This window comes from Biomphalaria glabrata, chromosome 15 (genome assembly GCF_947242115.1).
Source record: "Biomphalaria glabrata chromosome 15, xgBioGlab47.1, whole genome shotgun sequence".
Classification (NCBI taxonomy): Eukaryota; Metazoa; Mollusca; class Gastropoda; family Planorbidae; genus Biomphalaria; species Biomphalaria glabrata.
The window spans coordinates 12,185,337-12,198,318 of NC_074725.1; the positions used below are offsets into that span (position 1 = coordinate 12,185,337).

General features: G+C 32.9%; 1 protein-coding gene across 5 annotated transcripts; it reads left to right on the top strand.

The window, feature by feature from the left end:
• Positions 1 to 1,866: 1,866 nt before the first annotated feature.
• Positions 1,867 to 12,487, top strand: LOC106063480 (uncharacterized). Of its 5 annotated transcripts, none has more exons than XM_013221869.2 (2): positions 1,867 to 2,014; positions 7,911 to 12,487. In XM_013221869.2, the coding sequence occupies exon 2, from the start codon at positions 7,980 to 7,982 to the stop codon at positions 10,050 to 10,052; it is 2,073 nt and encodes a 690-aa protein (XP_013077323.1). In that variant the 5' UTR covers positions 1,867 to 2,014; positions 7,911 to 7,979; the 3' UTR covers positions 10,053 to 12,487. The 5 variants fall into 5 exon arrangements, with proteins under 5 accessions (XP_013077323.1, XP_013077321.1, XP_055868287.1 ...); XM_013221867.2 differs by having other exon boundaries at positions 1,879 to 2,037; XM_056012312.1 differs by lacking the exon at positions 1,867 to 2,014 and adding an exon at positions 2,712 to 2,826.
• The last annotated feature ends 495 nt before the right edge of the window (positions 12,488 to 12,982 follow it).

Sequence of the window (12,982 nt, forward strand, 5' to 3'; positions counted from 1 at the left end):
CAAGAGGTCTCTGTCTTGCTTTAATTCACATTGAGTGTATGGAATCAATCTTCATTCAATTTATAATAATAATAATAAGGCTTGTCTTCGAGAGGCATTAAATTATTATTATTATCATTATTGCTTCTATATAGCGCTACTTTAATGCTTATAGCATGCTCAGAGCGCTTTTTGGTCCAATCTCATTTGTGGACCAATTGGGGGGGGGGGGGGGGGGGGGAACTCTGGCCGAGTCGGGTGTCGGACCTCGAGCCCCTTTCTAGGTAGCCAAGCCAAGTTCAAGCGCACTTGGCCTCTCGACCACGCTTCCCTACCTATCTTGTAATAACCGACGCAATTCAAAGAGAGATCATTATAGGTCAATGTCCTACGCGTACACATACGTTAATCTAGTCATCCATTAGAAAAGACTTTAACTTTGCTAAGTTGTTGGTTTTCCTGGCTGATTCAGCCAACCCATTCCATGAAAGGGCACTATAAGGGAGGAAGGAGCGCTTGTATGACTAGCATATGGAATAAGAAATGTGCCTTTGAGTGTTTCTAAGTACCGTATTTTATTTGGTTGTGTTTTAATATTAAAAGTTATTGTTCAGTTTTGTATGTATTATTGCTACTGGTTACTTAACTTTAGTTTTTAGTCTTCTGTCCTGTTGTAGGCCTCTCTTAATTTAGTGATTTCACTAATAGAAGTTCCTATTACTTTGTTGTCAAATGAAAATATTCGTTTCTTACAACTTTCACATCTCTATAATAGTATTAGGCGCCTGGTTTCGTTTCTTTATGTTTTCCTGGGTTATTCCCAATGCCCTGGGTGCAAGTAACGACCAAATAAACGTGCAACATGGAAGGGAATGGGGCAATAAATATCACGAATCATTACCATTAACACCTTAGATCAGGGGTGGGCAACCTTTTCCTATCGAGGGCCGCCTAAAAAAAAATTGGGAATGGAGGGCCGCATATGTATGCAAACATCTAAATGTTGTGTTTCCAAATCTTCTACTTCTTCTCGGAACTGCCTGTAGTTAAGACCCACTAGAAAAGTTTAATCACTGAGACTAATTAGCCAATAATATGTTTGATATTCAATTCAGCTTTGTGCACATTTTCCTGTTTAGAGTTTATGGTTGGGATATTGTTTTTTAATTTAATAAAAACCTTGTCTTTCTCAGTCAAAACACGGACATCATTAGTTGTTACACTTGCCATCTTGTTCCAAGCCAACACATTTTCAACACAGTTCTTCATAGCACTGAATAAATACTGGCCTGAGCTTGTGTCTTTGACTGAATGTTTCGAAATATTGCCCAAAATAATAATCTTCGTTTATAAATACTTTTTAGAAGGACAAGTAGAGACAATGTTTCTTTAGCCTCTTCATATAAATGATAAGAATCAGAAGTTTCGATAATTTCTATAGATATTTTCAATTATTTTTTTTAATATCTTTGCATTTTTTTAAATGCATAACCTGTGAGCACACCTGATTTCTGTAGGTGTCCGCGGGTCGTAATTTGCCCACCCCTTCCCTACTGCAAATTAGATTCTCACTTGGTTTTGAGGACTTTCATGCTTATTAAGCTGACATTGGTCTACATTTGTTTCAGATTCTGCTTTTAGTAGATATCAAGAATAGAAATGAAATAATGAGTTTATTTTTTTAATAAAAGAAAGACATTGATTAGATCTAGCAATCTGCACATGCCCATGTGCTAATAAGTTGAGAGCATCGTTTGCCGTTAACTCTCAAGACAGTAATGTCTTGGGATTTTAGCTCCTAAATATAAAGTTTTAGTATTTAATACGAGAGTTGGGTTTTTCTTCTTCCTTACATGATTAGCTACAGACACCGCATTTTTGTTTTTGCGCTGTAGAAATCTAGATTCTAGATCCAGAGTCTAGATATCAAGATCTAGGGAAATCTAGTATTAGATTTAGATCTATATATCTGTAATAGTGTAATCTAGACTAGATTGACTATATTTACTTCTTACTAATCTTATTTCATCTTTGGGTAGGTTAAGCCTACATAAGCAGGTAGATTAGTCGTATATCATAGTAGATTTAATCTACATCTATAATTCTATATGCCGCATACTCCGCATAGACTGATACTATTATCTAGACTCTCATAGTGTCAGTAGTGATAGAGTTAGTTAATCTAGATTTAGTCTAGATCTAGAATATAATCTAGATACTAAGATAGATAGATCTATCTACTCCTAGACCTAGTTTAGATGTTGGCTAGATCAATTATAGTCTTCTAATAAGTGCTAAAGTCTACTTAAAAACATTTTTTGTAACTTAGTAATTGACATTAGATCTATTTCTAGTCGTTAGTGACCAATTTTTTTTAAACCGTTAGTCTTAGTCTTAGACTTGACTTAGATCTATCTAGATCTAGTTATAGTAACATTACAATGACAATGATTACATTTACAAATTACAAGGGAAAAGGGAGTCTCTACTAGATCTAGATCTACTCTCTCTCTCTAAATATATATTATATAATTATATATAATATATGTTTAGATAAATCTATAGACTATAGATCTAATTACTTCTAGATTTAATAATAATATAGTACTGTAGAATAATACTCTAGTCAACTCTTCTCTTGTGACATTCTATTATCTATAGTCACACTATTGAGCCTATTCACTATTCTTTATTCAGGCACTTGTTACATGGGTTTTTATCTATATAATCTGGAGTTTTGTCTTTTCTAAAATGGCAGCGTCCTGTTTGTTTGTTGTTCAAGATCTAGAACTTCAACTTTTATAGACTCTATACTACTATATAGACTCTAATACTAGGTTAATAGAGGTTACGTAGGACGTAATCATCTTCTTTTTTGAAGTAACGTCTGTATTATATAAGATTAGAGATAGTAGAGTAGATCAAGAGAGATATAGATCTAGATTTGGTCTACCGTCTTCTACTTATATTACTATCAATTAACATGTCATATAAAGCAGATCTAGATCTAGAATCTATAACTAGAGACTAGAGTAACTTACATATATCGAACAAGTTAAGCTCATTCGCCGACATTTTTTATGTTTGAATTTGTGTATCTCCGTAAAAATTAGACCTAGAAAAAAACTGATTGTATCTGTGAACTCCTCATCCATTTTTCTTAAAAAGTAGACATGTTTTATTCTATTACTACTCATAGTTAAACTTATATTTGATGTTAAAGTGTGTCAGGTTGATGATTTCAAAAGCTTAAATTATCGAACACTTTTTTACCTTTATCTTATCTTATCGAACATATTAAGAACTTATCGAACACACGAGAAGTATGGTGTTTTAAAAGTGTTATAATCTTAAAATTTTGTGAAAAGTATGGTGTTTCAAAAGTGTTATAATCTATATATATAAATTTTTTTATTTAAATATGATTTTCGTTTTACGCCATGTCAAGACAGACAGATTTTAGTCATTTTCACATGGTCCACATCGAAGGAATCTATCACTGATCAGCTCTGCTTAGTCTTAGAAACTGAAGGTGCTAAGCCCAGTAACGCATTATCGTAGTACTTATTTAGGTCTAAGCTATTTTGAGACATATATAATAAGGCCATTAATAAATTAAGTCCAGATATTATTTATTTGAGGGAGAGCCTAATAAGCTTGGGTAGCCAATAGATAATCCCGCCCTCCCCAAGTCATTGCAGGACACAACAGTTTACTTGGTTGACCTAAAAACAAAACATACGGTACGCGGCCCTACGTAACTAGCCGCCTATCTAGCACGCTCAGTGTATGTAACAGCCCAAAAGTCAGTGCTAGATATTTTTCGATCTGGGCGGGAAAGAGGGGTGCTGAAAAGCTATGGTAGCTTGCGAGCTGTGTTACCTATAGATGTAGATAGATCCGCCCTCCCTAAACCACCTGGTTGACCAAAAAAAAACCACCGTATTTTAGAGCATGCTTAGTATTTGTCACACACACACAAACAACATATCTATATATCTATCACGCCTAGTGTTTGTGACCTAATTAGCGGCTTGACCGTAGGTACTCGACTGATGGCTCCTCCCCCTTTCCCCTCAACATTGTTCTTACTACAACTTGAACAATGTTTTGGGGCTGTGTTGGTGGCCTGGTTTACACCTGTGTGTTGGGCTATCACTGACCATTTTTTTTTTTTTGTTGTGTGTTAGTCTGGTGGCTGCGTTTGGATTGAGTCTTGAAATTTACGTTGTTACTTTGCACTGAAAAAGTGTGAATGTTGGAGAGTGGAATTGCGTAATTATGGTAATATATATATAGACCACATGTCTAGATCGAGAAGCACAACTAACTATGTATTTGAGGCTGACGTCACATTTTAATGGTCGATCAATTATTGATGATCTCTTGATACAGTGTCTTGACTGTTTCTCTCCCCCCCCCCCTTTTTTTTTTTTACCTACCAAAGACATTTTTATTTCAAAATACCATATCTACATTCCCTCTATACCTCCCCCTTAGCCCTTTCGTTTTATTAATATCTCTTCACATCAAGCACATGGCCTATAGGTATTTGTTTATAACACATTAATTCAGAAGTTAATAGAATGGGGCATCTGAAAAAAAAACACAACTGGATATATTCTAAATGCATTGTTCCTGTGTTATATTCTAATTCCATTATGCCTGTGATACCACAACGATGATAATAGCGTCAAACTATATGTGTCATAAAATCAAGCTTTTAAAATGGGTACAATTAGTGCATATCGATGTAAATCTATTTACTTAGAAAAATATAGCACATTTACGGTAAACCACAAAAAGCTGATACAAATTGTAACACATGGGTAATTTATATATATATACTTTGCATTACATTATTTAAAAAAATAACATTTAAAAAATATATATTTTGTCTTCTTTGGGTTATATCCCTTTGATGTTTATTTTTAACATTAAAATGGTGTTCGATATCTTACAAAGCTGAGATTGCTTATATAAAAACAGCTATTATCGAACACCCCCTTTTTAAACCTCAATTTTCATGTTTAGGTAGCAAAGGACACTTTCAAAAAAATAGTTGCAAATATTTCTCAGCCTAACTAGAAGCGTATTATATAGGTTTTGTTGAGCCGAAGCATCATTGGCATTAAAATATACCCTTAACCCGAGACTCACTTCACTCTTCCCAAGAGGTCAAAAAAAGTGAAATTTTTATACCAATATTACCAATGCACTTTGAATATAAGTAAAAAAAATGATCCTCGGGTGAAAATGAAACTAAATATAACTTAACTATAAAGAAATGGACGATGCACAATAGGAATGGACTAGTTTCGTCATAATCATCGAAATAAAGGAGAATTTAAAAAAATACAATGGGGTGTTTGATAAGTACCTTAAAACGAAGGTGTTTGATAGATGTAAGTTACTCTAGATCTATAGACTATACTATACTATAGACTATAACTTAAATTTAAATAACTAGTAACTAGTATAACTAACTATGTAACTATAACTAACTAGATTTAACTAGATCTATAAATAATAAGACTACTAGATCTAGAATAGTCTAGATCTAGAATAGTCTAGTAGATCTAGTACTCATGTCTTAAAATACTTAAATAATAAATTTAAATTTAAATGCAAAATGAAAAGACTTTAGTCTAAAAATACTTAACAGGCGGCTAGATGATCTAGTCAATCTAGAACTAGAATCTAGGAGACTACTGGCTGCCAGACAGAGTACAGTTACAGTACTACCAGAGTCTAGAGTCTAGATCTCCTATTAATAAATATTATAACAAAATTATTATAATATTATCTTCAAAATTCAGGACAGAAAGATTTTTTTTTTAAGTAAATTTTTTACTTTTTTACATTGAATATTAATAACATAGATTGATAGATCTACTAGTACTACAACCAAAAAATCTTAAACTAATTAAAATACACACACACTCAACACAGTGTGACTGAGTGTGACATATACTCAGATATAGACAATATAGTCACATATAGATTTACATAACATTATTAACATAGTCATAGTGATGAATAATAATTATAATTTTAAAACTATAATAATAATAATAATAATAAGGCTAGTCTTCGAGTCCGAAGATTAGTGAGGAGTGCAGTATTTCCTGTGGCTACGCAGCCCCAGCTGTGACTTACATATTTGGCCACATCCAGGGCAAGCATAACCATTGTCTGCAGGTGGTCGATTTAGATTTTCTTTTTCACCGTCTGCGTTTGTCCTCAGCAGCGGATTTTCAATTGATCTCAAATGTGTATCCCTCGGCATTCGTGAATGACCTCCAGCTGTCTCGTTCTGAGGCAGCATGCAACCAGTTGCTCTTTTCTATGTCAGCCAAGGAAAGTTGACACCTAAGCTGGTCTTTGAAGCGTTTCCATTGGGCGCTTCTGTTACGTTGACCACCTTTTAGCTCACCAAAAAAGACTGCCTTTGGCATACGTTCGATTCCCATACGTGATACATGCCCTACCCAGCGTAACTGCCGGAACATAAGAAGTCCCTCTATACTGTCCATACCTGCGTTCACATGGACATCGCTGTTTGTAGTGCGGTCTTGCCACTGCATGTCCATGATGGAGCACAAGCATCTTTGGTGGAAGCGCTCAAGAAGTCTTCTAAAGTTGTTTTCTGTAGTGTCCATGTCTCAACTATTTCAAGTCTATATAATATATCTAGTTTAAAATTAAAACAAATTAAAAATCATATGAGACATATATGATTACATTAAAGTTGATTAATTAATGATTAATTAAATTAATTACTAAACATAAAAAAATAAAACACTGTCTGAACTTCAACTTGAACAATCTAAATCTAAGTATAGATCTAGTATAGAATATAATTACCATTGCATTGTATGATTGTATGTACCATAAATTGCATAATTTAAAATTATAAAAACAACCCTAATAAAATTTAATACTCAGAAAGGTACAAAGGTAAAGGCACATTGTCATTTCTTTTTCATTATATAGATCAACTTAGGCAATGCCATCCTTTTTGGGGCTATCTCCTCTGTCTGTCTGACTTTTTCACTGTTGCTTACTACAATTTCATATATATACTCTATTAATCAAATGTAATACTTCATATCTTCTGGTTTCAATAAAAAACTCTTTCCTTGAGTTAAAAAGCTTCACCACAAGAAGTTTGCTAGTGTTATAGCCTATTTACAATGAATATAGCATAATAATTGCACATAGTTTAATAGTGATCCATACCTCATAGCATCAACCAATCAATGCTCTTTGCACGCTATTGTCATGTTTGTGTTTAATAATTAGAATTAGTTTTCAAGATTTGACTAGAAATAAAATAAAGACAGATCTGAATCTCAGATCAAATGAAGAAAAAAAAAATTGAAACAACTCATGCTTCTCATTCATGGTGCAGAGAAACTATTCCCACTAGTAGTTCAGTACCTTACACTAAAATGCCTTGAAAATATTCTAAACAAAATCTCATCTTAACCCTAGAGATAATATTCTTAAAAACATTACCTAGCCCATGCCCTATTATTTCTAGAAATCAGTACTGGTACTGTTGAATGCTGTATAGATTCTAGTTCAAAGTTATTTGTTTCTTGATTTTTTTTTTTTTTTCACTTTTTTATTTACCCGTAGTAATGATTAATGAAGTTTGCTGGACAGTATCTGTACCAATTAGTAAAGATTTAATGAGATCTAATAATAAAACACAAAGGTAGAAGTGTTATAAAGCACTAATACTAGAGAAATGTATGATCTGCAAACACTTTTAGGAAAAAATTATTTTATGTTTTATTTCCCTTTTTATAGATTAGAATATACTTATATGTAATATGTGTGTGTGTGTGATATATATATTAAAGTAGATATGTTAATAGCTATTAATTTTTTTTTCAAAAATATTTCTTTTCCTCTTTTCACAGATAAAACATTAAATTATTTCAATCACTGCAGCATCCGTACTGTTTAAGCAGACTGAAAGAGTTCCCAAAATGTCTGAAAACGATAGCAATGAGGTTACAGAAACTAAAAAAAAGAAAAAGTGGTATATGCAGTCATTTCGTGAAAAATGGCTAGAAGATCCAGATTTCTGTGATTGGCTGCAACCAGATTACAATGACAAAACATCCAGCTACTGTTCAGTTTGCAAATGTTATTTACGGCATTGCAACAGGAGTATGCTCTTATCCCATAAGCAATCTAAAAAGCATACAAATTTGTTTGCCGGCATTCCAAAATCAACTTTAAAAAGAAAGAAAGTTTTTTCGGCAGATGAAGGTGTAGCCAGGGCAGAGCTGCTTGTGGCTTGCTTTTTTACCGAGCACCAATTTCCTTACCGTCATGTGGATCATTTCATTGATATTTGTAAAAATGCTTTTCATGACTGCAAAATAGCAAGAAAGATAGCTATAGACAAAAAAAAATTAGCTTATTTGATAGAGGATGGGATTGCATACCATGAGAAAGAAGAACTTGCTCAAATTTGCTGCACACAAAAATTTTCTGTGATGATAGATGAAAACATAGATTTGTCTCAAGCTAATCTTACTGCTGTAGTTGTTCGATTTTTTGATGTACAGAAATTAGATATAGTAGATGTTTTATTTGACACTATATTGCCTGATAAAGGAACCATTCAAGATATCTACAGTGCTCTTAAAATGCTTTTTATAAATAAAAATATACCCCTAGATAACATTATAGGATTTGGTAATGATAACTGCTTGAATGAAGTGTTCAGTTTACTCAGAGCTGATGTTCCTACAGTCTTTGGACTAGGGTGTGACTGCCATTCATTTTCTTTGTGCTTTAGTCATGCAATCAAAAAGTTGCCTTCAAAGCTGGAGTCGCTGCTGCAAGATATTTCAGATTATTTTGTTAATAAAGGCAGAAAACTTGTAGACTTTGGGTTCAATTTTGATACAGTGCACTCTGTTCAAGTCAATGCTCAAGAGCTATCGTCATCAAGAGGTTCAACTTATGAGAACATTATTAATGTTGTGTTGGAAAATTGGAATTTGATGATCTTTTTTTTTCAGTCTGAGTCAGAAGCAAACAAAGTACAAGTGTCTCATCAGATTTATACAACATTGACAACCAGAGGCACAAAACACATGCTTTTGTTTCTACAATATATTTTGCAAAAAGTGAATGCTTTCAATGCAGAATTTCAGTCAGAGGAGTTCAGAATTCATCTCCTTCACTCTTTGATCTCACAGTCATACCGTGACATTCTGAGCTGTTTTATTGATGACGAGATTATTGTTATGCACAAGCTCTCTGAAGTCGATCCAACTGACTGTAACCTACATAAAAACTATGATGATATATTTCTTGGTGGAAAAGCTATGGCTCTGTTGTATCAAGAACCGTTGATTGAAGATACAGAACAATTTCAAAATAATTGTTTGAAATTCCTTATTGAGTTCTCCAATCAAATCAAACAGAATTTTCCTATAGCTGAAGACAGCATCATTGCAGAGCTAAGTATTTTAGATCCTACTGTAGCACAAGACCGTAACCGATCACCAGAATCCATCTCAAAACTAGCTTTTCATTTTTCAACTCTTTTTCCTTCACAAAAATTAAATGCTTTAGATGATCAGTGGAAAATGTATAGGCTGTCAAAGGAGATCAATCTTTCAACAACACCTATTCCTCGATATTGGTACATGTTACGCAATATCATTGACAATAATGGCAAACCAAAATTTGGTCTTCTGTCAGACTTCATGACAAATCTGTCAGTTCTCCCACACTCCTCATCTGCTGTAGACACGATTTGTTCACAAGTAAACTTGATTAGAGAACATTATCCTATTCCACTGCAGTCTGAGGCAGTCAAAGATCGTTTCATAGCCAGACAGATGTTGGCTAGAAAGAATCTCACTTGCACTACATGGGAGCCTAGTCAGGAAATAATCACTGATGCAGTTCAAGGAGAGTGTCTGAGGCGATATGAAATGAAGCTACAAGTAGTATCGGTAACCTCAGACCTAGCTGTTATTAAAGCAGAGGAATCATCATCAGTCATAGCTATTATTAAAGCAGAGGAATCATCTTAAGAATAGTCATAGATTATAATAGGTTTATCAATTGCTCCCAGTCTTTCTCTTTTTACATGAACTGTATGATATTGTAATATTCAACAAATACAAGAGTTGCTCAGCTTTGTAAATCATGATTGTTCATAATTGCTTAGCAGCATCTGTTGTTATTGTTATATGTTTTGTATTTGTTGATAAAATTAGTGAATCTGGCTTCCAAAATGTTTGTACAAAATAAATTGTTGAAGCTGTTTTTTTTTTTTTTTACTCCCCACTTATAACTATTAAGTTCTAAATACTTGAATGCATAACAAAATATTAGGATCTTAACTGGTATAAGATAGCTCTTAAACTAAGCTCTACAGAATGTTCAAACCTTACTCTAGTAGCTTTACTGTCTCAGAACTATGTTCTGGATAAATTAGACATCTTTTTTTTTTTTCTCTGTGACCGCAAAATAAATACCAAAAGCATTTTACAGATCAATGTAAATTGTGGATATTTTTAGACTTGCAATTTTGTTTCATTTAATAATCAAATAATTAAAGACTTCATTAGCATTCAGTTATGTATGGTCATGCATATGACATTAATTTAGACTGTTAATTCATTGCAGATGTTTATAAGATAGTGTCTAGTACGCTAAAGGTAATTCCTAAAGAAACTGACATTTTACTGATGTAGCTGTTTGCTCGTTTACCAAAATTGAATGTTGTCAACTATTATTTTATGGGTGCTAGTAAAATAGCATCGAATAGCTTGGTTTATTATTATTTTAATGGGATATATTACAAAAAAAGATATGGATTGTATATTGCTGTGAAAAAGCTGTTAATTATATTACCAGTTATACTATTAATATAACATTATATAGAGGAAGGATTAAGGAAAGTGTATATTTATGAACTGTTCTATTATTTTAAAGCATTATTTTACAAAATTATAATTTACACTCAATGGAAAATAACTACTTACCCGTAATTTAAGTTTTTTTAATTTTTAAGAACATTTGTGTTCAAGCAAATGTTGTTAAAATTAACTTTTAATGTCCTGTCTCTAATTAATTAAAATTTAATTATGGTCTTTAATAAATAAAAACTTTTTCTTAATTGTGTAAAAATTTTCAAAAATAATTTTAAAAAGTGTTTCTTTAATTTTTTTTAGTGATGCCCTCCATGAGCGAAAATTTACATTTGTTCCCCCCCCCCCCCCCCACACACACACTTAAGCAAGCTATTGGGTCTGGAGGTGCCCCTGCACAAGTGTTTTTATGCATTCCGAACCAGAGGTTAATTTAGGCTTACACAACCCACTTTTTCTCCTTGTGAGAAAAGCACAGATCATATTAAGTAAGGGTAGTTTAGCCTGATTACTTAGACATTCAGTACATAAGAACATGTGCATTTGTGATGTTTTTAATTGTCATCAGATGAACTTTGTCTTCAGCAAGATGTCTTGTGGGCCTGTTTTGTTCACACAATAGATAGCAACAGAATGATGGTATGTCACTCTGGAGAAATTGGAACATTCCAATGTATGTTAGAGGGGTAGATTCTATAATTGCATTGGCAAATATTATTGAATTGACAAAACATTATGAATCGCTGTTGTTGCAGACGCCTTTTTAGAAAAGAGTATGAAAGTTCCTCCTTCTAAGAAGATGAAATGAGGTCATGCAATTAATTTTTTTAAACATTAGTAATTATATTGTTTTAATTTGATAAATACTCAATTGATATACAACTACAATACAAATACAAGATTTTTAGTCATTCTTTATGCCCTCCTTGTCAACATGTTGCAACCCACATTTTGAAAAACATATTTCAGAATATGCTAGTGGTACTTTTTTTTTTTGTATGGAAGGGGTTCAAATTACATATTACATTGTAGTCATGAATAAATACTCCAATGACTGGAATTTCATGAGTATGATTTTGGGTGAGGTCTTTTCCAGATTAGTGTTAGTGTTGTTATAATGTTAACTTTTATAAGTGTTTAGAGTAATAGTATTCAAGAATTTGTTATATCTTTGTTGAGTAAAGAGGGCTGTGTAATATATATATATATACACACACACATAGAGAGAAATATTTTTCAATCTGTACATCTGTATACATTTAAAATGTTAGGCCATTTGAAAGAAAAATTAATTTTAAGATATATCTTGTTACCATACTGGAAAAGGGAATTCTTTTTAAATTCATTTATTATTACTACATATGATCAATATTTCAACACCACTGCACATTACTGTTCATTTTTGCCCAAATAAAATTAACTAAAATCATGTACCAGTATAGTAGAATTTTCTTGTAATTGTATCTTTTTTTCTTCTTGGTTATCAATAGACATTTGCCACTTTTTTTTGGTACTGGTACTAATTTTGCTTCAGTGCTAGGTATCGGTAGATTAAACAAGGCTTAATAAAAGTTGCTGTCATGCATTCTTCACTAGTGATCTCTGTACTCTTATTTAATAGTGAAATTTGAGCACTGAGGCTGAAAGAATTCAAGCCTTTAATAGTAAATGCTACAGAAAATTGTTGGATATCAGAAACTACGAAAAGAAGACTAATGAGTTTTTATTTTTACAAGTCAACACTTTGGCTGGCAAAAAGGATGAAGTCCTCAATACTCTGAAGAAATGAAAGATGAGCTGGTTTGGTCATATTGTAAGACATGACGCACTATCAAAAATCTTTCTCCTAGGTACAATGGAATGGGGAAGGGGGGGTGGAGCACAAAGAAAAAATAGATGTCTTGACAATGTACAAATAATAATGGACTAGACTGTTGCTGAAAACAGTTGCTGACCGGGAAAAGTGTAGGGATTTGTTTACACAAACTGTCACAGCACCCCTACAATGAAAGTCAAGGAACATGATAATGATGTGGCTGTAGGGTACAAACTTAAAAGCTAAGATTAAAGAAATAATGAGAAAAAAA